At 40.6% G+C, this 23,054-nt stretch overlaps 5 protein-coding genes and 1 long non-coding RNA gene across 6 annotated transcripts; 2 read left to right on the forward strand and 4 right to left on the reverse strand.

Moving 5' to 3' along the window:
- The first annotated feature begins 5 nt into the window (after positions 1-5).
- LOC135351070 (uncharacterized) lies at positions 6-2,025 on the forward strand. Its single transcript, XM_064549978.1, has 3 exons — positions 6-128; positions 227-1,583; positions 1,641-2,025. Exons 1-3 carry the CDS (start codon positions 68-70, stop codon positions 1,915-1,917), a joined length of 1,695 nt encoding a protein of 564 aa, XP_064406048.1. The 5' UTR covers positions 6-67; the 3' UTR covers positions 1,918-2,025.
- Positions 2,026-2,214: 189 nt separating this feature from the next.
- On the reverse strand, positions 2,215-5,562 carry LOC135351069 (uncharacterized). Its single transcript, XM_064549977.1, has 3 exons — positions 5,417-5,562; positions 3,215-4,532; positions 2,215-3,126 (listed from the first exon to the last, which is right to left on the reverse strand). Exons 1-3 carry the CDS (start codon positions 5,478-5,480, stop codon positions 2,352-2,354), a joined length of 2,157 nt encoding a protein of 718 aa, XP_064406047.1. The 5' UTR covers positions 5,481-5,562; the 3' UTR covers positions 2,215-2,351.
- Positions 5,563-7,435: 1,873 nt separating this feature from the next.
- On the forward strand, positions 7,436-9,549 carry LOC135351169 (uncharacterized). The gene is made up of 3 exons (XM_064550109.1): positions 7,436-7,559; positions 7,685-9,038; positions 9,091-9,549. Exons 1-3 carry the CDS (start codon positions 7,496-7,498, stop codon positions 9,347-9,349), a joined length of 1,677 nt encoding a protein of 558 aa, XP_064406179.1. The 5' UTR covers positions 7,436-7,495; the 3' UTR covers positions 9,350-9,549.
- On the reverse strand, positions 9,506-13,664 carry LOC135351168 (uncharacterized). Its single transcript, XM_064550108.1, has 3 exons — positions 13,534-13,664; positions 11,319-12,702; positions 9,506-10,478 (listed from the first exon to the last, which is right to left on the reverse strand). Exons 1-3 carry the CDS (start codon positions 13,619-13,621, stop codon positions 9,638-9,640), a joined length of 2,313 nt encoding a protein of 770 aa, XP_064406178.1. The 5' UTR covers positions 13,622-13,664; the 3' UTR covers positions 9,506-9,637.
- A 677-nt stretch (positions 13,665-14,341) lies between these two features.
- Positions 14,342-18,739, reverse strand: LOC135351171 (uncharacterized). The gene is made up of 3 exons (XR_010399408.1): positions 18,595-18,739; positions 16,369-17,755; positions 14,342-15,153 (listed from the first exon to the last, which is right to left on the reverse strand). It is a non-coding gene; the product is annotated as an uncharacterized LOC135351171 (long non-coding RNA).
- Positions 18,740-18,977: 238 nt separating this feature from the next.
- On the reverse strand, positions 18,978-23,051 carry LOC135351396 (uncharacterized). The gene is made up of 3 exons (XM_064550382.1): positions 22,913-23,051; positions 20,089-21,622; positions 18,978-19,995 (listed from the first exon to the last, which is right to left on the reverse strand). Exons 1-3 carry the CDS (start codon positions 22,977-22,979, stop codon positions 18,978-18,980), a joined length of 2,619 nt encoding a protein of 872 aa, XP_064406452.1. The 5' UTR covers positions 22,980-23,051.
- Positions 23,052-23,054: the final 3 nt, after the last annotated feature.

The following is a 23,054-nucleotide window of genomic DNA, read 5'->3' on the forward strand; positions in this document are numbered from 1 at the left end:
CCCCCCTCCACATGTAACCAAATACACTTTGTGGCTTTATTTAATACAGACAAAGTACATTTATCTGATGGCTTCCCACAGTTTGTGGGGGAGGAGTGTGGTTGTCTTGGAGTTTGTTATCTTGCTGGGTAAGTGATATAGCTAGCTACTCATACAATTAGCTACCTGAGATACTAGCATATATCTGGGCTCTTGAATCTTGTTATAATTATATTTTTTCACACAGTGTGTACCATTTGCCAAGTTTCCGAAACCAGACGAAGTGACAATGCGAGCCTCTCTCTGACTATCAACTCAAAGCTGGCCCTATTTTCAGTTCAAAACACTACTCAAGGCATCAGTATATCCATCACTCCACTTTGTTCCAATGCTCCCTGTTCAACTCCGGAGGCAATCACTATCGACAATGTGTTCCTCCCTGCCGAATGCTCTCTTGCTCCATGTGATTCACACATGTTGTTCAAGAAGGAAGTGCTTAACGAGTCTTTTGTCCAGTATTTGATTGGAGTGCCAGCTAATCAGTCGATGGTCATGCTAAGATTTCTGTATGAGACGACACTGCAATTGTTTGAAATGGTCGAGAAGGTTATAGCAAATCAAGGAATTGCTGACTGCAGTCCTACATCAGTTGTGCAGTTACACGAACAGTACTACACGCTGTGTGTTAATGAAGTTGACAACAATCTTCAAGTGCGTGCCATTAACAGTCTAGGCAATTTGAGTCAAGTGAGGTTCAACCCCATAACGGACATACCGATGGCCCTCCCAATAACTGCCATTTCCGTTCTCGACTACTTTGATATTGTGAGACTCCTGCTTGCAAATGGACCAATATTGACCATAGTAAGCATTGGATTGCTTGAGAAAAGGTCACATCCTATTACCGAGTGTGTGGGGATTATACACCAATTGAAGCTTCGCGATATTACTGACATTTATTCGACCATACCATACCTAGTCTATTGTGAAACAAACTACATTGTACTGGATACTTGGAGCTCTGACGATCCAAGTGTTATATCATCCCATTACTACAACGAGACTGGCTATCCTGTGATCTGTTCGAATGAAAATGGCTCTATAGTTGCTGAAATTGCTATCATTCAATCTGATTTTAACAGTACAATCCACTACAGAGGCAAGGAAATCATTATACCAGGGCAAGAAATTGATCTCGAAAAAAGCGTTTGTTTTGGTGTTGAAAAAAAACTGTTTTATCTCTACTCTGATTTTACACTAGGGGCGTTTCTTGTAAATTTAGAAACTGGAAACTGGATTGTTCTCTCTAGTTTATCAGCTATATGCACCAAACCACAAGTGTTTGATAATCGCTATGTTCTACTGGAAGAGGTGTTCAGTGGAAGCAATGTGACTCTACGTTTGTTTGATGTACTCGTACAAGAGTTTGTATCAGTAGTCAACATGGATCATGCTTCGAACTTTGTTCAGTTGTTACAGTTACCACAGCAAAAACCAGCAGAAAAAAATCTCACTACGGTGCATAACATTTTCATTGGAATTGGTGCATTTCTATTCCTATTGCTGGTTGTAGTAGTTCCAGCAGTCATCATCATTGCATCACGGTGAGTCCTAATATTGTATTATTATAATGTGTTATGATGATATTTTTTACTACACAGCCGTTGTCAGAGCAATCAGCAACCTCCCTTCAGTGTACAGGCAGATCCATCCAGTGAGATTCCAGGCTGCACGGAAGGAGAAAACGATCTAGGTTTCGGAATTGATGAAGCTGAGGACGTCCCTCAAGAAGAAGGTAATAGGGAATCTGATTCTGAAGAGCGTTCCCCTACAACTATCAGCCAAGAAGCCGACCCGACCAATGATGTATCTGATATATCTTATTTAGTACCAGGTATGGACAAAACACCAGTTACATACTCATTATTAGCTAGCTAGCTGCTATTGTACATTAATTTTTTGGCTGCTAATGAACTTTTTCCTCATATATATCTACTACCATTATTTTTGTATTTTCGTTTGGCTATAAAATCCCACCTGTCCTACCTTAAAGATATATTGGGCCCCAGGGTTTGTCCAATGAGTATATTATATAATTATTGTAACACTAACTTCACTAAAAGGATACTAACCTCCCTAGAATCGCAATCGGAGTCATTCAAAATGGAGTCCTTTGTTGGTTTGGATATACTTACATAAATTAAGGAGGAGTGGGCATGCAAGCAATTTGTCTGAATACGCCATCTGTATCTACCCTGTTTAAACTCATTTTTATTATGTGATGATTAACACCAATTAATTAACACTGATATATTAAAAACCTAATTGTGTGTCAGCTGCCAACACTTAGCTAACCTAACTCATGTATTGCATCAGTTTTCATGGTCGTTGTTGGGCTCTGGAGAATCAACATCGTTGTCTGAGTTGCTAGGTGTGGTTGGTGAGTTAGAATGTTCTGGACGGGTGTTGGTAACGTCAGCTTTCACACGATCATATCGTTCAGACAGTCTAACTCTTCTTTGCGCTACGTCTTCATATTGATCTGTGTGGTGTGCGTTGATTCCAAGAGGGAGCCCAGGGCTAACTGTATCGTGACAATGATCACACTCTTGTTGACTCCTATCTGAGAGTGGAACAGCAGTCGTTTCTTCTCCATTAAAAGTCCATCTCTCTTCATCAGATTGAACCAGAGGGCTTTCACTTTGATGTTGAGTTATCAATGTTGGTACAGAAGGAATTTCGGGTGTCACAAGTGCATTCTTATTACAATTAGATTTCACAGTTGTAGGGGTGCCAATATTCTCCTGTGTCGTTGCTACCTCCTCTTCTGCTAGTTTCAGCATTGGTGTATTGTTCTCAATAGAAGCCTGTGTAGTGCCCTGTGTAGTGTCCTGTGCAGTGTCCTGTGCAGTGTCCTGTGCAGTGCCCTGTGTAGTGTCCTGTGTAGTGCCCTGTGTAGTGTCCTGTGCAGTGTCCTGTGTAGTGCCCTGTGTTTGCTTGTCCTTGCTAATTTGGTCAGATGAGGAACTCGATTCAACTTTATTGAGAGATCCAACAGAATGATTTTTTGTGGGGAATACTGCTGACTGATTTTCTGTAAACTCATTGCTACAATCCACAGGAACAAAATCGACGGTATTACTGTTTCTGTGCATAATAAAGCATGAATGAATAATTACTTCCTTCAAATGACAACAATTATTTGCATATTAAGTAAGTAACTGGAAAAACTTACCCAGTACAATATGTCCTACATTTCCATATTATGATTGATCCCGCAACAATTATGCTGACCAAAACAATTAAGGCAACAACAATTCCAGCAATAGCACCGTCAGACAAAGCTTGTGCAGTTGTTTCCACAGGAACAGTGGTCATGGTGGGTGGTTGCGTTGGTTGAACAGTAAAGCACGAAAATGAATGATTTGCGGAGAAATTCGATAACTCAAAGGACACATTACTGACATGAATTGGAGTGGATGGATCCGGACAAGACAGGTCCAATAGAGCGGAGGAGGTGGAGTTACTGTACAGTATGAATCGATTATCAATCACTTGATGGTTGACTATGGCATCCGTCGAGAGAATAGTTGTGGAGTTCTGTAACACATCAGTGAGAGCAATAGTTCCATCAGCTGACGATCCAATAAAGTGAACGTTTCCATTTATCTCCACACAGTCACCCACATACGGAAAAGACAGATCCAAAGGGAATGGAATCACATTGTTATTGAAACTTAAATTTCCAGCTCCAACTTCCAAAAATGTATCCCTCCTTCCAGAGCAGTAGAAGGTAATTGAATTAACGATAAGGGCAGCCTCGCCACAGATATCGACCTCCACAGTGTTGGATCCACAGTACGCTAACAGATATCTGTCTTGAAACAAAACCACTTGCTGGGTGCCATTGTCGAAGCACTGTGATATATTAGTGTCCATAGAGACAAGAGGTGAATCAATATCGATCCGTAGACTGTGCAGGAATGCATTCCCGTACCAGTATAAGTTGGTACCGAACGTTGCTCCAGAACAAGTGGAATGAAAAGCTTCTGAGATATACAATGTATTCCTAGTGTTACGTCCAATGTTAGAGATGATTGTCGACTGACTCAATGTTCCAAAATCCAAAAAGATTATAAACACTTGCACAATAACTTCTTCACCGGACACAATCTCATAACACAGTCCATAGACCACGACACCATCCACTATAAAAGTAGTGAGAGCACAACTTGGTGTACCAGGAAGTGGTACAAAGTATTGTTCAATAAAGTTTAAACTAGAGGATTCTTGGTCAAACAAAGCAACAGCTGCTCCATCTCCAACAGCAACTAAAACTGCAACTCTGGTTCCAGCCTCCTCGTAGTGTATGGTCACATGACAGCGAGTGTATCGATCCCCACACGTCTGAGATGGTAGCTGTACACTAGGGAAGATGACGTCAGTGTAGGTGGTATTGCCTGAGGGGATCACAGCAGCTGCTGAGATTGTCAAACTGTTGTCTGGTGATTGGATGGCATTAAAGCAATATCCAGCAGGGGTTGAAGAAGTTTCTGTGAGGAGACAAAACAATATCATTGACCTCAAAAGGTGGAATGCATGGTGGAAGTGATAAAAACCCACAAGTGATTGATGCATGCACCCAATGAACGGTTTAGGCTACATGCACAGGGATAACCATTGGCAACATACCTTCCCACTGCACTAGAGTATGTACAAACAATGACCACACACAAAATGCCTAGTCACTATTATTAACCTGAGGCCTGTACATATGTACATGCCATGTGTACATGTGGCTGTAGACTAAACCCCAAATTAACGCTGAGGGTTTGCACTTTAGTGCTCTAGCAATGAGGTAAAATCGGCCTTGAATTTAATCGGCCTTGAATCGAGGCTAGCCATTGCTAGGTAGCTACATGCACAAAAAGGAGCAATGAGGTAGACCTAGTTACCACAAATACCACACATACCAATAGCTAGTAAACACACCTTTTGAAGTATATTATAGCTAACCACTCAATAACTGGATATCAGCTATGGGCTAAACATATTTACAACAGCCACAAATTATACAACAGGTGCAACTCCACTTGCTGGCCGGAGCAATGCCATGACAGACATACACACCTTACACTGCTAGTCATGAACCAACATCATACGTATGTAGACTACATGCCGTACTGTACTGTATGACTGGCTATGGTACACCAATTAGATCTAGCCATGCATATGCGCATAGATTTACTCATGATCAAGGCTGGTCTATTGAATCAAGAAGCTACATTCATCAGATTGAATGTAGACTATTCATATGGGCTAGCTTTATAGCCTGCCTGTACCTGTAAGAGTTGTAGATCTACTGCATACTGAAATGTGATTCATCGTAGATCTACATATAGAGTCTACAGTAGGTTTACAAAACTTAATAACACACCTTCACAACAAGCTCCGGTACACAGTACATACAGTACAGTCAGTCTAGGCAGCCAGTAATTCATCTCTAAATATTAGCGTACATTACGTACTCTTAGCAGTTTTTAATAACAACTCAGTGGAATGTACGGTACTGGTCATTAACTGTGCTTGCATTACTTGAACTTGCACTTAACTTTGTGAAGGCTCATGCAACAACTAGAAAAAATGTTATTGTTTGGTAGTCTCACTGGGGGGGGGGGGGGGGGGAGGGGGTACCACACAAGGAGAATGACTTTTGGTTTTGGAAAGCTACGAGTCCCGCCTAAGAGTCCCTATAAATCTTAATTACAGACTATATAATTGTTATCATGGTGTTCTTCTTCTTTTCTTTCGGCTGATCAATTTCCACGACATAATCGAGTTTAGGCATTTTTGGTCGACACTCCACTTCACCAGAGAGGCGCTGTAGATCCGGCACCATAACATTGTTTGGTGTGCTACTTGATATAACTTCAGAGAAAAAATGATGGCTCTGCAGAGGTAAGTTCCTCAGTAGTGATAAGTTCAGGCCTTTTTTTGATCTGAGGTGGTGGTGTTGTGTTTTTCTGATTTGTATATTCATCCACTTTCCTGTCTCTCTTTTGTAAGGTGGCTGCGTGTTCGTCAGAGTGAATATTATTGGATGGAATTAGGTTCGCATGGCCTGTTACAGTTAGTTCATTGTCGGATGCTTGAACAGGAACAAAGTGGTTCGCTCCATTACTCTTTTCAGAAACAGCGGGTGAGGACTGAGAAGCATGATGAAGAGGATCGGCATTACAACGTATTCTTGAACGTTTCTTTAATACATTAACAAACTTATTGACATCTGTGTACTGAGTCTGAGGTTCCTCAAGGGAATTGCTGGTACTTCAGAACCATAGATAAGAGTTCCACTTCTACTCTATATATCTATGGTTGAACAGCTTCCACAGCTTGCGTCTTCTTCCCTCGACTTGCCGAGTTAATTGTGTGGTTGTATCGCTACCAGGAAGTGGGATTGTAGTCAGAGTATCGTTTGCATGCATGTGGTGGGCCACAGCTAGGACACAAAGAAAGGTAGTGGTACATTTGGAGGGGGGTTTGCTAAAAGGGTATCCTTCTCAAAGCCTGTGCAGTGTCCTGTGTGTAGTTACCTGTGTTTACTTATCCTTGCTTCAAGGGGTAACATGCATGAGGTACTCGATTCAACTCTATCATAATCTATATACTTTATAAACTCATTGCTACAATTAACATTATCGGGAAAGAACCAAATTGAATTCCTCATTTCCATTTCTGTGCATAGAATAAAGACGATAGACAATCTTAAAACATTAATACGTATTATTTAATTTACCTCTTACCAATGAAGTCTTAATTGCTCTTACTAATATCCATTTCAATCTGCAAAAACCCAGCTGATGGAGTATAACCAAAAAACGAAGACGACCCCACTAGTAAAGCCTGAGAGGGTTCTGGGTTTGTTTCCATAGGAACGGGTGGTCATGGTTGTATATGGAATAATACCCATAATTTGAGGAGAAAGTCGATAACTCAAAATACATAATACACCGCTGACATGAATTGCCCCGGGTAGGATCAAGCGAATATCAATCACTTGATGTTTGACCGGCATCTGTCGAGAGAATAGTTGTAGAGTTCCGTGTAGCAATGAGAAAGAGACGCACGCCATCCGTTTCCTGTGAGACTGCATGCAAAGAGATAGTCCTGGCTGCAAACTGGGACATCCTATATAAAAGACCCGAGTGAATCGACAATTGCTGATCAATTTGTACAATAATTTTCTCAGTTTTTGACGTTTCCTTTCGATTTCACGGACTGAGGCCATGAGAATTACATGTACATGTACGGTACGTAGACCATGAAATATGATAGTTGTGGCAGTGAAAGACACAACAAATACAGATCAGTGTGGGTCATTTTGGGGGCTCCCCAGGGAAAGCCCCAAACTTCACATTAATATAAGCGTCTATATAAGTACATGTACACAACATTACGTGTACTCTCAAGACTTCGATCATTAGGAACTCTTGTGGTTAAGTAGCTACCACAAGGAATGCTGCCTGCACTTGCTGGACATGCTGCTCTGAGCTTCATATTGTGTCTTTTCTGCACTGCAGGTAAGAAACTAGCTCTTTTATATAATTATGCATGATGGCCTATAATTATGTGCAATAAAGGAATAGTATATGAGAAATATTAAGGCTTACAAAAGTTTTTTTTTTTCACCCATGCATGCATGCAGGGACTGGATTGGCATCAACAAATTCCACAGACAATACAACACTCTTACTAGAAGTCAATTCGGACATAGTTCTGTTTTCGATTCAAAACACTTCTCATGGCATTAGCATTGCAGTCACTCCTCTGTGCCCCAATCAAGATGACTGTTTTGCCCCCCAATCTCTACTAATAGACGGTATTTTCTTGCCTGAAGAATGTACGAATGTCCCCTGTAACGAGCACCAACTTGTCATCACCAAGGCATTGGATAATAATTCTACAATCCAATATGTAATAGGAGTACCAACCGTTCAATCTTTGCTGCTGCTACGGTTCCATTATCATGTCCAATCACATATATTTGAGCTGGTCGAGAAAGCTACTGTAAATCGAGGAATTGTTCAATACAACTGTAATCCAACAGCAATTGTGTCTTTGAAGGAGGTGTACTATACGCTATGCGTGAATAATTCTGAAAATCGACTAATTGTTCTTGAAATAGATAATCTTGAAAAATTCAGTGATGTTACCTTTAATTCAGTTTTAGAGAGTTTGGTCGATATAAACCTCCCAATAACGGACATCTCAGTGGTAACCAGACAATCGAAATTGTATATCTTGTTTGTTGGAGGATCTGAATTGACTGCTATAGACATTGGAGTGTTTGACTTTCATTCTCAAAATTTTGTGGATTGTACTGAAATAATTTACAGAATGCGTCTACGCAATGACACGAAAAGTGACGACACAATTCCTTACCTGCTCTACTGTAGTGAGAACTATGGGTTGATTGACATTGAGGATGACTTTAACCCACCACTGTCCTATTACTACAATGAGACTGGCTACCCTGTAATTTGCCAAGAACGAGATGCTATCGTTGCACAGATTACAGTCTTCAAAGACGGTGTGAATAGTATTCTACGACATAACGGCACAAACTTTACTTTACCTGGGCAAGCAATTTCATTTGAAGATAGCTCGTGTTTTGGATTCGAAGATACTCTATTGTACGTTTACAGTGACCAGGATTTAGGTACAGTAATTGTTCACTTGCAAAAGCATATTTTAAGGGAACTGCTAATTGTGAAATGTCAGCCATTAATCTATTCCTCTTCTGTGCTCAACAATCGATACGTCTTGCAGAAACAAGAGTACAGTGATTCCAACATTACTCTGATATTGTACGACATGCAACAACAAAAGTTTGTGGCTGAAACTGCAATCGAGCATTCTACAAGCCTAATACAACTGCTTGAATTACCACAGCCACAACAACCCGATTGGTCGATCAAATTTACCACCCCATTAACCATTGGAGTGGTTGTTGCGTCTATAATTGCAATTTGTGTATTGGTTATTGCAATCATCGGCAGGTAAGATTGTAGACGTTACTGAGTATCAGTTACACTACTTCATATCCCACAGGTATTGTAAAAGTCGGAGAAGAGAGATAATAAGGGAGCCACTTTTTCCACCAGGAGAGCAGGCTGAAGTAAATGCAGCACCATATGCACATGTATACAACATACCAGCCCCACTACCACTCCCACCACTACTACCATTACCACTCCCACCACCATCACCACTACTACCACCCCCACCACCACCATCACCACTACTACCACCCCCACCACCTGCACCACTCAATGCTGCCCCCAATAACAATCTATTAATTTTTCTCTAATAATATATGAATGGTCCCTGCATGAGTTTTTGGGTTACCACTAATTTGACCACCACTACCCAGTAATGTTTTTATAGAATTGTATGGACTGTAGTTTTTATAATATTTTAATTTACTTCCCCGCCCTGAACTGCAGTTATAACATCATTTTTTGTATAATTATTATGCTGTGCACTGATAAAAAAAAGAATAGAAACCTACGTGAATGAAAATAATGATTAAAATAGACTAGCTACTGGGTCTGCCAACACTAAAAACTAACTTCTGTAAGTATGTAAAATAATAGCTTCAGTTTATTCTCTCATTATCGGGCTCTTGAGAATCACTGTGGTCAGTATGGATTAGGTTGGTAGGTACAGATAGTGGTGAGTTAGAACATTGTGAGTCGGTTGAGGTTCTAGTAGGAGCAGTTTCCAGTGGTGGTCTCGAGTCTATTGCACCTTGAAGCTGATCGAAATGAAAAGACTTTGATTTAAGGAGAAGTTCGACGCCAGGTTCAGTCCTGTGATGTTCGGTATCTAGATGTCCAGTTTGGGAAACTGAAACTGCACAACACTCGGCTGCTCTACTGTAATCATTGATGCTTGGATCAGCTTGAGAAGCTGTAATTGCACGACTCACACGGCTCGTAGATGTCCTCATTGTTGCAACAAGGGGAATACCATTGGCCACAATCTCAGCGTCATCATTGCCATCACGTTGGGCAGGCTCTGCAGCTACAACAGTGACACTGCTTTCTACACTTGTTATCGAGTTTTGCCGTTGTATATCGTCCTCTACAGGGTTCAAGTCTGTTCCTTGATCATGTGGATTTGCCAAATAAGCTGAACTGTCTATTTCCTTTCCTTCTTCTTGAGCTGAACCTGCTACATGTAGATCAAGTTTTGGGATTCCGTTGGGGATAAACGTATTGGGAGTAGCCCCTAACTGTGGTTGTGGTCCAGTAGGCTCAGTCACAGTGGGGGGTCCGGGTGTTGGTTCTGTGGATGGTGGTGTATCGATGGAAGGTTCTGTGTACAATTCTTTAGTGGGCTCTTGTGTGGCAGGAATATTCTGTTCTACTGTAGTGGGTGGTTTTAACTGCTGTTCAATGAGTGGAGTTGACGCTTGTTGAGGATTTGCAGTGATCCTGCAGGGACAGGAGGATATATTATTATTGATTAAGCTATACAACTCTTAGGACAAAATTAATATCAATTATTACAAGCTACTCAGACATGTTAGTAACAGATATATAGCATGAGACCGAGTGTTGTTTGATGAAAAAGAAATTTCATGCTATAATTATTATGTGTAACAACGACCTTTACCAAAAACATGCCTCAAGCCCGTGACCATGCAATAAAAATAATAACTATATGTATAACACGAAAGGGACTGTATGACTTTATTACAACCTTGAAAATGTGATCATAATTATAAATAACTATATTATACAGCTTGGCCATAATAATATATAAGTACCAATACGCAAACAAACCAATACACAAACATGTCACACTAAAAATTAGGCCACATACGGTACATGTTATTGTAGGCTATAATTGTATGATGTGCTATTAGTGACTGGAGAGTAATCCCGTATCACATCCGGTCCAGTAATCGCACGTCGTCATTGACAGTGTGCAATTACCTGTCACACTGTCAATGACAACGTACTGTTCGAATAACGGCCGCGGTCAAAAATATTAATAAAAACTGCAGACGGAACTTCATCATGCACGATTAGTATGGCTACTCGTGCAATAAGGGATTAATAGCACTCATAACAAGCACTGGCAAGGCTACGCCTCGTCAATTAGTATCCTTGCCATTGCTTGTTACTCGTGCTATTATCCCATATTGCACTCTTAGCCATACTATTAATTGTACTATAATTATACACAGGCATGTAATAATCATCAGTGTATACAGTGCACACCATGCACATAATTATAGCAATACACAGACAATTACAGAACTAACTTACGGAAACTTTCTTTGCTTTTTTCTTCTTTGCCTGTACCCCAGTATGCCCAGTATGGCCACAACAACGATTCCAATTCCAAACAAAAGTGTTCCAAAAATAATTCCTACAATAGTGCCACCTGAATGAGTTTGAATAGCACTACTTTCTTCTGTGAAGTCAGTTGTGTCCGTAGAAATAGTAACGGTAGTGGAGGGTGGTTGAGTTGGTTGATCGGTGAAGCAGGAAAACTCAGAATTTGAAAAGAAAGCCGACAACTCAAAGGACACATTGCTGACATGAATTGGGATGGATGGTTCCGGACAAGACAGGTCCAATAGAGCGGAGGAGGTGGAGTTACTGTACAGTATGAATCGATTATCAATCAGTTGATGGTTCACTTGAGCGTCTGTGGCTAAAATAGTGGTAAGGTTTCCCAGTACATTGGTAAGCACAATGAAGCCATTAGTAGACGATCCAACAAAGAAAATTAGTCCTCTTATTTCCACACAGTCACCCACATAAGGTACAGACGAATCCAAAGGGAAGGGAATCGCATAATCCATTGATGAATTTACGGTCAAATTATCACTAACTTCAAGATATGTGTCCCTGCTTCCAGAACAGTAGAATCTAGTTCTTGTCACTACAGGTTCACTTCTTTGACAGAAATCTACTTCAACAGTTATGTTATTATTGCAGTAGGCCAATAAAGAGCTGTCGTCAAATATCACTACTTGGTGGGTTCCATTATCAAAGCATTGTTCAATGGCAGGATCACTCAAACTAATATCTTGGTCGTTGATTGAGGAGTCACTGATGTCAACTCTGAGATAGTAGAAAAATGCATTTCCAAACCAGTAGACATTGGTGAACCCAGTACAAGAAGAGAGAAAACCTCGAGAAATGTAAAAATCATAATTAGTACTTCTTGGAGCAATATAGACATCAAAGCTTGAGAGTTCCAGTTGATCAAAGTTCAACACCGTCCTATACACATTCAACAATACTACACCATCATTGCTCGTGAATTCATAGCATAAACCATACAAAAATATGTCGTCTTGAACGAACGTTGTAAGTGAACAAGTTATGCCAGGCAAGAAGAAAAAATGCTGGTCGATAAATATCAGTCTATTGTTCAGTCTGTCAAATAAAGCAACAACAGTTCCATTTCCAACAGCCACTAAAACGGCAACTCTAGTACTTCCATCAATAGTAAAAACACTGACATCACAACGCCCATTTCGATCCCCACATGTCTGAGATGGTAGCTGTACACTTGGGAACACGACATCAGTGTAGGTGGTGGTATTGCCTGAGGGGCTCACAGCAGCTGCTGAGATTGTTAAATTGTCAGCACTTTGGAAAGCACTAAAAAGATAACCAGCAAAGGTTTGAGAGGATGCTGCAGGGAGAACAAATTATAAATATGCTTACTTGACCAAACAAGGAATATAGTCAGATGAGGTACGACACTTTTTTTCCATTGTGATGATGTTTGCTTAGCTGGCAGTTTATCACAACCATGCCACGACAAACTCTAGGCTTGTAGAACGCTTGTAACCGACTGTTTAGCCAATGTCAAAAAGATTGGAATGCAATTAGAAGAAAGATCACGAGATACGTGTCGTACCACCTCTGAGGGCTAGTGGTGGAAACAATATTCCCACAAGAGATTGTTGGCTTAAAATATTTATCATGCATGCACCCAATAAACCGTTTAAGCTGGGATAACACTTAGCAACACATGACCCTCCCACTGCACTAGATTACCCTCCCACTGCACTGGACAAATGTACTGACAAGACCACACATAAAATGCCTAGTGACTATTATTATGAATAGCAATGAGGTAGTTACCACAAATACCACAATAGCTATAGTAAACACACTTTTGAAGTGAATATAGTTAACCACTCAAATAAAGTATATTGGAGATAGATTAACATGTATATAAAGCGCTGGAACTCCGTACACACTCTTGCTAAGCATGCACGACAAACGGTAGACTTTGTCAATGTTTCTGAACCAATGTCTACATAATATATTACATGTATAAGCTTACGTATGTCACACCGATTACAATGTAGGCATTCATAGATATACTCAATTGAAGCTGTATCCAATGAATGTATTGATATGGAATACCTAGCTTTATAGTCCAGTACGTGTATGTGCTATGTGTGAATAAGCAGGCTGTACATATGCGGTAGTCAAACATTAATTGCTAACACACCTTCACAACCAGCTCCTGTACATAGTACACACAGTAGAGTCAGTCTAGGCAACCAGTTCATCCTCCGTACAATATAATTGTATAGCATCTAGCCTAGCTGTACTATTGACAGACTCGCCACTTAATAAAATATTGACACTGAATGGTATTGGTCATTGCTGTAAAAAATTAATTTGCACACTTACAAAATTGGACAGCAATGGTAAACGATCAGTAATGGGATCTTTAAGTATACCGATAAGATTAATTATTGTTTGGTGTACACCTCACTGGTGAAGGGGGGGGGGGTGCCGCACAAGGAGAATGACTTGTGGTTGAATAAAAAGTTTGACTAATGGTTTTTACCTGAATAAAAATGGAAAATTAAAAAGCTACGAGTCGCTACGAGTCCCTATAAATCTTCATCACTATGATTGTTAGCATCGTGTTCATCTTTTTCTTCTTTCGGCTGATCGATATCCATGACACAATCGAGTTTGGGCATTTCTGGTTGACACTCCACTTCACCAGAGAGACTCTGTATAGTGTCGTCACTGTTTAGTTCACTACTTGGTGGGTCTGGAGCAAAAACAAATGGCTCTGCAGAATCATCAATAGTGGTAAGTTCCTCAGTAGTGGTATGTTCAGGCCTTTCTTCGGTCTGAGGTGGTGGTGTTTTGTATTCATCCACTTTCCTGTCTCTCTTTTGTAAGGTGGCTGCGTGTTCGTCGGAGTGACTGTTATTGGATGGAATTAGGTTCGCATGGCCTGTCACAGTTGAGCGATTAATTTCTGGTCCATTGTCCGCCTCATCACTCTTTTCAGAAACAGCGAGTGAGGACTGAGAAGCATGATGATGAGGATCGGCATTACAACGTATTTCTTGAACGCTTCTTTCAGTTTGAACATTACGAACTTTTTCACTCCAGTTTTTAGTTGGTAGCAGTGTGTCTGACTTCAGAATAGTAGCTTTATTCTCTTCTCTGTCTTGTACAGCAACAGCGTCCATTAAATGTTCAGCTGGCTCTGTTGGAGGAGATGGAGTAGATGTTAGATTGACATTTGTGTGAGTCTGAGGTTCCTCTGAGGGGACTTCAGATGGTGTTAACTTGTCTGTTGGTTGAACAGCTTCCGTGTCTCTACAGCTCACATCTTCTTGAGATTCTCGACTTGCCGAGTCTGATTGTGTGATCGTATCGCTATCAGGAGGTGAGGTTGGAGAAACATCGAAGTTTGTATATGGCGGACAACGGGACGCAAAGACAGGTGGTGGTACATTCGGAGAGGGTAGGCTATCAGGTGAGGGTGGTGGGTTAGTTAGTGCGTGTTCGTTAGAGTGAATGTTATCTATTGCACCTTGAAGCTGATCGAAATGAAAACCTGCTACATGTAGATCAAGTTTTGGGATTCCGTTGGGGATAAACGTATTGGGAGTAGCCCCTAACTGTGGTTGTGGTCCAGTAGGCTCGGTCACAGTGGGGGGTCCGGGTGTTGGTTCTGTGGGTGGTGGTGTATCGATGGAAGGTTCTGTGTACAATTCTTCAGTGGGCTCTGGCAGGAATATTCTGTTCTACTGTAGTGGGCGGTTTTAACTGATGTTCAATGAGTGGAGTTGACGCTTGTTGAGGATTTGCAGTGATCCTGCAGGGACAGGAGGATATATTATTATTGATTAAGCTATACAATTCTTAGGACAAAATTAATACAAGCTACTCAGACATGTTAGTATAGCATGAGACCGAGTGTTGTTTGATGAAAAAGGAATTTCATGCTATAATTATTATGTGTAACAACGACCTTTACCAAAAACATGCCTCAAGCCCGTGACCATGCAATAAAAATAATAACTATATGTATAACACGAAAGGGACTGTATGACTTTATTACAACCTTGAAAATGTGATCATAATTATAAATAACTATATTATACAGCTTGCAGGGGCGTAGGGAGGGGGAGGGCTTTGGGGGCTGGAGCCCCCCCTTTCTCTGCAAAAACTACACTAAGAGCCCCACCTTCTCTGATGAGTCTTCAGCCTGGGAATTACTGGTATAGATTAGTGGCAGACAAACAGCATGTCCAAGAGCTAGCTATACTATACTAGTAACTTTGATTTTTTAGTGCAACAGAACTAAGCTAGCTAGCTAGGGCTAGCTAGCTAGCTTTAGCAGTATTATTAATTGAAGCAAGGTGTGGCTATTTCTTGCACATGCGCAATGAGTCATTAATTAGGGGGTGTGGCTCCTGGTCACCGGAATTTTCGGCGCTCCGCGCCAAGTAGTTTCTGGCGCGAACAGCTCAGCCCCCCCTTCCTCAAATTCCTGCCTACGCCCCTGGCTTGGCCATAATAATATATAAGTACCAATACGCAAACAAACCAATACACAAACATGTCACACTAAAAATTAGGCCACATACAGTACAAGTTATTGTAGGCTATATAATCGTATGATGTGCTATTAGTGACTGGAGAGTAATCCCGTATCACATCCGGTCCAGTAATCGCACGTCGTCATTGACAGTGTGCAATTACCTGTCACACTGTCAATGACAACGTACTGTTCGAATAACGGCCGCGGTCAAAAATATTAATAAAAACTGCAGACGGAACTTCATCATGCACGATTAGTATGGCTACTTGTGCAATAAGGGATTAATAGCACTCATAACAAGTACTGGCAAGGCTACGCTCGTGCAATTAGTATCCTTGCCATTGCTTGTTACTCGTGCTATTAATCCAATATTGCACTTTTAGCCATACTATTAATTATACACAGGCATGTAATAATCATGTATACAGTGTACACCATGCTGCACATAATTATAGCAATACACAGACATTTACAGAACTAACTTACGGAAACTTTCTTTCCTTTTTTCTTCCTTGCCTGTACCCCAGTATGGCCACAACAACGATTCCAATTCCAAACAAAAGTGTTCCAAAAACAATTCCTACAATAATACCACCTGAAAGAGTTTGAATAGCACTGCTTTCAGTTTTAGCTTCTGTGAAGTCAGTTGTGTCCGTAGAAACAGTAACGGTAGTGGAGGGTGGTTGAGTTGGTTGATCGATGAAGCAGGAAAACTCAGAATTTGGAAAGAAAGCCGACAACTCAAAGGACACATTGCTGACATGAATTGGAGTGGATGGATCAGGGCAAGACAGGTCCAATAGAGCGGAGGAGGTGGAGTTACTGTACAGTATGAATCGATTATCAATCACTTGATGATTCACTTGAGCGTCTGTGGCTAGAATAGTGGTAAGGTTTCCCAGTACATTGGTAAGCACAGCGAAGCCATTAGTAGACGATCCAACAAAGAAAAGTAGTCTTCTTATTTCCACACAGTCACCCACATAAGGTACAGATGAATCCAAAGGGAAGGGAATCACATAATCCACTGATGAATTTATGATCAAATTATCACTAACTTCAAGATATGTGTCCCTGCTTCCAGAACAGTAGAATCTAGTTCTTGTCACTACAGGTTAATTCACTTCTTCGACAGAAATCTACTTCAACAGTTATGTTATTATTACAGTAGGCCAATAAAGAGCTGTCTTCAAATATCACTACTTGGTGGGTTCCATTATCAAAGCATTGTTCAATGGCAGGATCACTCACACTTATATCTTGGTCGTTGATTGAAGAGTCACTGATGTCAACTCTGAGATAGTAGAAAAATGCATTTCCAAACCAGTAGACATTGGTGAACCCAGTACAAGAAGAGAGAAAACCTCGAGAAATGTAAAAATCATAATTAGTACTTCCTGGAGCAATATAGAGATCAAATCTTGCGAGTTTCAGTTGATCAAAGTTCAACACCGTCCTATACACATCCAACAATACTACACCATCATTGTTCGTGAATTCATAGCATAAACCATACAAAAATATGTCATCTTGAACGAACGTTGTAAGTGAACAAGTTATGCCAGGCAAGAAGAAAAATGCTGGTCGATAAATATCAGTCCACTGTTCAGTCTGTCAAATAAAGCAACAACAGTTCCATTTCCAACAGCCACTAAAACGGCAACTCTAGTACTTCCATCAATAGTAAAAACACTGACATCACAACGCCCATTTCGATCCCCACATGTCTGAGATGGTAGCTGTACACTTGGGAACACGACATCAGTGTAGGTGGTGGTATTGCCTGAGGGGCTCACAGCAGCTGCTGAGATTGTTAAATTGTCAGCACTTTGGAAAGCACTAAAAAGATAACCAGCTAAGGTTTGAGAGGATGCTGCAGGGAGAACAAATTATAAAATGCTTACTTGACCAAACAAGGAATATAGTCAGATGAGGAACGACACTTTTTTTTCCATTGTGATGATGTTTGCTTAGCTGGCAGTTTATTGCAACCATGCCACGACAAACTCTAGGCTTGTAGAACGCTTGTAACCGACTGTTTAGCCAATGTCAAAAAGATTGGAATGCAATTCGAAGAAAGATCACGAGATACGTGTCGTACCACCTCTGAGGGCTAGTGGTGGAAACAATATTCCCACAAGAGATTGTTGGCTTAAATTATTTATCATGCATGCACCCAATAAACCGTTTAAGCTGGGACAACACTTAGCAACACATGACACTCCCACTGCACTAGATTACCCTCCCACTGCACTCTACAAATGTACTGACAAGACCACACATAAAATGCCTAGTGACTATTATTATGAATAGCAATGAGGTATAGTTACCACAAATACCACAATAGCTATAGTAAACACACCTTTGAAGTGAATATAGTTAACCACTCAAATAAAGTATATTGGAGATAGATTAACAGCCATATATATGTATATAAAGCGCTGGAACTCCGTACACACTCTTGCTAAGCATGCACGACAAACGGTAGACTTTGTCAATGTTTATGAACCAACGTCTACATAATATATTACATGTATAAGCTTACGTATGTCACACCGATTACAATGTAGGCATTCATAGATATACTCAATTGAAGCTGTATTGAATGTATTGATATGGAATACCTAGCTTTATAGTCCAGTACGTGTATGTGCTATGTGTGAATACTAAGCAGGCTGTACATATGTAGTCAAACATTAATTGCTAACACACCTTCACAACCAGCTCCTGTACATAGTACACACAGTAGAGTCAGTCTAGGCAACCAGTTCATCCTCCGTACAATATAATTGTATAGCATCTAGCCTAGCTGTACTATACTATTGACATCCTCCTCTTCAGACTTGCCACTTAAATATTGACACTGAACGGTATTGGTCATTGCTGTAAAAAATTAATTTGCACACTTGGACAGCAATGGTAAACGATCAGTAATGGGATCTTTAAGTATACCGATAAGATTAATTATTGTTTGGTGTACGCCTCACTGGTGAATTCGAATGGGGGGGGGGTGCCGCACAAGGAGAATGACTTGTGGTTGAATAAAAAAGTTTGACTAATGGTATAAAAATGGAAAATTAAAAAGTTACGAGTCACTACGAGTCCGTATAAATCTTCATCTCATCACTATGACACTCCACTTCACCAGAGAGACGCTGTATAGCGTCGTCACTGTTTGGTTTGCTACTTGGTGGGTCTGGAGCAAAAACAAATGGCTCTGCAGAATCATCAATAGTGGTAAGTTCCTCAGTGGTGGTATGTTCAGGCCTTTCTTTGGGTATTTTGTATTCATCCACTTTCTTGTCTCTCCTTTGTAAAGTGGCTGCGTGTTCGTCAGAGTGAATGTTATTGGATAGAATTAGGTTCGCATGGCCTGTCACAGTTGAGCGATTAATTTCTGGTCCATTGTCCGCCTCATCACTCTTTTCAGAAACAGCGAGTGAGGACTGAGAAGCATGATGATGAGGATCGGCATTACAACGTATTTCTTGAACGCTTCTTTCGATTTTAACATTACGAATTTTTTCACTCCAGTTTTTAGTTGGTAGCAGTGTGTCTGACTTCAGAATAGTAGCTTTATTCTCTTCTCTGTCTTGTACAGCAACAGCGTCCATTAAATGTTCAGCGGGCTCTGTTGTTGAAGTAGATGTTAGATTGACATTTGTGTGAGTCTGAGGTTCCTCTGAGGGGATTGCTGGCACTTCATATGGTGTTAACTTGTCTGTTAGTTGAACAGCTTCCGTGTCTCTACAGCTCATATCTTCTTGAGATTCTCGACTTGCCGAGTCTGATTGTGTGATCGTATCGCTATCAGGAGGTGAGGTTGAAGAAACATCGACGCTTGTATATGGCGGACAACGGGACGCAAAGACAGGTGGCGGTACATTCGGAGGGGGTGGGCTATCAGGTGAGGGTGGTGGGTTAGTTAACAGTGTTGGCAGTTGAGATTGTGCTAGTGATCCTTGATGATCTGAAATGATTACAGATTGGCGGTTGTGTGGAGAAGGTAGTACTCTGATAAGTAGCTCTTCTTCGTGATGTAAGGGGCCGTATTCTGAACGTGTAAATGTATCTTCATAGGTAAACTCTTCTATCGGCGAGTCAATACTACAACTGCATGAGTTTGAGAAGATTTATGGATGTCAATACATACGTATAATAAAGCCTAAAAATACGAATAAACAGTTCACTACCAATATTACTTACACAGACATTTCAACATTAGATGGATAAGAAAATTTTCGGCGCATTTTTGTGCGTTTCACAATCAATCTCAAGCAAACTCCGACACATACAAGCAACAACATCAGTAAAATAAAACTTCCAACGGCAATCCAAACCACCGCTCCAGTAGTGAGACCAGTGGAGTTACCAGTCGGCGGCAAACTAGTCGTTGAAGTGATAGTATCATTGTGGGTAGTCATTGTCCCAGGGGGTTCAGATCTATTTGTAATTCCTGTTGGTTCTTGGGTACTTCCATCATTGGTAGTAGGTGGTGGTTTGACTGTGGTTACCATGGGAACATTAGTCGTTACCCTGGGAACGGGAGCGGCAGTGGTGGGTGGTTGAGTTGGTTGATCAGTGAATGAAAACTCAGAATTTGGAAAAAAAGCCAACAACTCAAAGGACACATTGCTGACATAAATTGGGGCGGACGGTTCCGAACAAGACAGGTCCAATAGAGCGGAGGAAGTGGAGTTACTGTACAGTATGAATCGATTATCGATCACTTGATGATTGACTTGAGCGTCTGTGGCTAGAATAGTGGTAAGGTTTCCCAGTACATTGGTAAGCACAGTGAAGCCATTAGTAGACGATCCAACAAAGAAAAGTAGTCCTCTTATTTCCACACAGTCACCCACATACGGTACAGATGAATCCAAAGGGAAGGGAATCGCATAATCCACTGATGAATTTACGGTCAAATTATCACTAACTTCAAGATATGTGCCCCTGCTTCCAGAACAGTAGAATCTAGTTCTTGTCACAACAGGTTCACTTCTTTGACAGAAATCTACTTCAACAGTTATGTTATTATTGCAGTAGGCCAATAAAGAGCTGTCTTCAAATATCACTACTTGGTGGGTTCCATTATCAAAGCATTGTTCAATGGCAGGATCACTCAAACTAATATTTTGGCTGTTGATTGAAGAGTCACTGATGTCAACTCTGAGATCGTATAAAAATGCATTTCCAAACCAGTAAACATTGGTGAACCCAGTACAAGAAGAGAGAAAACCTCGAGAAATGTAAAAATTAGTACTTCTTGGAGCATGGAGATCAAATGTAGAGAGCTCCAATTGATCAAAATTCAACACACTCCTATACACATCCAACAATACTACACCATCAGTGCTCGTGAATTCATAGCATAAACCATACAAAAATATGTCGTCTTGAACAAACGTTGTAAGTGAACAAGTTATGCCAGGCAAGAAGAAAAAATGCTGGTCGATAAATATCAGTCCATTGTTCAGTCTGTCAAATGAAGCAACAACAGTTCCATTTCCAACAGCCACTAAAACGGCAACTCTAGTACTTCCATCAATAGTAAAAACACTGACATCACAACGCCCATTTCGATCCCCACATGTCTGAGATGGTAGCTGTACACTTGGGAACACGACATCAGTGTAGGTGGTGGTATTGCCTGAGGGGCTCACAGCAGCTGCTGAGATTGTTAAATTGTCGGCACTTTGGAAAGCACTAAAAAGATAACCAGCAAAGGCTGGAGAGGATGCTGCAGGGAGAACAAATTATAAAATATGCTGTTTTCATTTACTTGACCACACAACTATAGTCAGATGAGGTATAACACTTTTTTACATTGTGATGACGTTTTTGCTTAGCTGGCAATTTATCGCAAAACCATGCAACGACAAACTCTATAGGCTTGTAGAACGCTTGTAACTGCTAGCTTTGTACATTGCTCGAGGTATCTATGGCTAGTTATAGTGTTTCTCCAGCTGGGGTCCTTGTTAGAACTCGTTCAGATATTTATGAAGGGTGCAGTGCTGCTCTCATCTCAAGACTATATCTTGTAACTGAAAGGGTTCACTGGAGTGGAAACAGTTCGATCTCTATACTATGAAAAGCCTTAGTCATAGAATAACAATTATTATGGAAAACACACTACATTGAAAAAACCAATGTCAAAAAGATTGGAAAGAGAGATCACGAGATGCATGTCGTACCTCCTCTAGGACTAGCGGAAACAGTTAAAACTAATATCACGCATGCACCCAATAAACCCTTTAAGATGCACAGGGATAGCCATTGCAATTGGATAACCATTGGCAACATTACCCTCCCACTGCACTAGACAAACGCACAGACAATGACCACACATAAATGCCTAAGGTACAACACAAATGGAAATGAGTTTGACCTTCATAAAGTTGTCATATCAAAGTTTCATATACCATTGGATTCCTTGTTAAAAAGCGCTTGTATCTATATGCTGTAGAGCTGATAAGCTCCAACCAGCTAAAAGTTAGCATTTTCCGTAAGAAGTCCCTGGCTTATTTGTCTACCACATAAAGCATAAATGAAGCCATGACTACATAACTTCCGGAGCCCGAAGTCAACGCAAATTAAATAGACTTTAGATAACTATTTATATTGTGAGGTAGTTCCACAAATACCATACAATACCACACAGCTAGTAAACACACCTTGAAGTACTTCAGTTAACCACTCACATAAAGAGTTATAGTCTACTGGGAATAAACTGCCATATGTTAACTAAAAAGCGTTGGACTCCATACTAACACACTTGCTAAGTATTCACGACAAACTTTTAATGTTTCTGAACTAACGTCAACATAGATATGTACGTATGTTACACACCGATTAAACAATGTAGGCATGCTGCATGCCATGCATAGATTTACCCAAGGCTAGTCTATTGAAGCTGTATCTATTGATATGGAATTGCTAGCTTTATACCCTTGTATCAGTGTATCTATGTGTGAATAAACTACATGCACATGATCATCTATAGTCAGTTTTACAAAACATGCCAACACACCTTCACAACCAGCTCCTATACATAGAACACACACTGACAGTAGAGTCAGTCTAGGCAACCAGTTCATCTTCTGTACTATAAAATTATAGATCTAGCTGACTATTGTATGGTCATTGTGGATGAATTCGAATGAATTTGCACA

This window comes from Halichondria panicea, chromosome 17, assembly GCF_963675165.1.
Source record: "Halichondria panicea chromosome 17, odHalPani1.1, whole genome shotgun sequence".
Classification (NCBI taxonomy): domain Eukaryota; kingdom Metazoa; phylum Porifera; class Demospongiae; order Suberitida; family Halichondriidae; genus Halichondria; species Halichondria panicea.

What these genes read in the sequence shown, in the direction of transcription:
- LOC135351396 (XM_064550382.1), bottom strand. Translation starts at nt 22,979, where the DNA reads ATGAACTGGTTGCCTAGACTGACTCTACTGTCAGTGTGTGTTCTATGT. An exon ending in TATAGGAGCTGGTTGTGAAG is followed by an intron (nt 21,623 to 22,912) that starts GTGTGTTGGCAT and finishes TTCTCCCTGCAG; the next exon opens with CATCCTCTCCAGCCTTTGCT. An exon ending in TCTAATGTTGAAATGTCTGT is followed by an intron (nt 19,996 to 20,088) that starts GTAAGTAATATT and finishes AAACTCATGCAG; the next exon opens with TTGTAGTATTGACTCGCCGA.
- LOC135351168 (XM_064550108.1), bottom strand. Translation starts at nt 13,621, where the DNA reads ATGCTATACAATTATATTGTACGGAGGATGAACTGGTTGCCTAGACTG. An exon ending in TACAGGAGCTGGTTGTGAAG is followed by an intron (nt 12,703 to 13,533) that starts GTGTGTTAGCAA and finishes TTCTCCCTGCAG; the next exon opens with CATCCTCTCAAACCTTTGCT. An exon ending in AAAAAGCAAAGAAAGTTTCC is followed by an intron (nt 10,479 to 11,318) that starts GTAAGTTAGTTC and finishes CTGTCCCTGCAG; the next exon opens with GATCACTGCAAATCCTCAAC.
- LOC135351070 (XM_064549978.1), top strand. Translation starts at nt 68, where the DNA reads ATGGCTTCCCACAGTTTGTGGGGGAGGAGTGTGGTTGTCTTGGAGTTT. An exon ending in GGAGTTTGTTATCTTGCTGG is followed by an intron (nt 129 to 226) that starts GTAAGTGATATA and finishes TTTTTCACACAG; the next exon opens with TGTGTACCATTTGCCAAGTT. An exon ending in GTCATCATCATTGCATCACG is followed by an intron (nt 1,584 to 1,640) that starts GTGAGTCCTAAT and finishes TTTACTACACAG; the next exon opens with CCGTTGTCAGAGCAATCAGC.
- LOC135351169 (XM_064550109.1), top strand. Translation starts at nt 7,496, where the DNA reads ATGCTGCCTGCACTTGCTGGACATGCTGCTCTGAGCTTCATATTGTGT. An exon ending in GTGTCTTTTCTGCACTGCAG is followed by an intron (nt 7,560 to 7,684) that starts GTAAGAAACTAG and finishes GCATGCATGCAG; the next exon opens with GGACTGGATTGGCATCAACA. An exon ending in GTTATTGCAATCATCGGCAG is followed by an intron (nt 9,039 to 9,090) that starts GTAAGATTGTAG and finishes CATATCCCACAG; the next exon opens with GTATTGTAAAAGTCGGAGAA.
- LOC135351069 (XM_064549977.1), bottom strand. Translation starts at nt 5,480, where the DNA reads ATGAATTACTGGCTGCCTAGACTGACTGTACTGTATGTACTGTGTACC. An exon ending in TACCGGAGCTTGTTGTGAAG is followed by an intron (nt 4,533 to 5,416) that starts GTGTGTTATTAA and finishes GTCTCCTCACAG; the next exon opens with AAACTTCTTCAACCCCTGCT. An exon ending in TGTAGGACATATTGTACTGG is followed by an intron (nt 3,127 to 3,214) that starts GTAAGTTTTTCC and finishes TATTATGCACAG; the next exon opens with AAACAGTAATACCGTCGATT.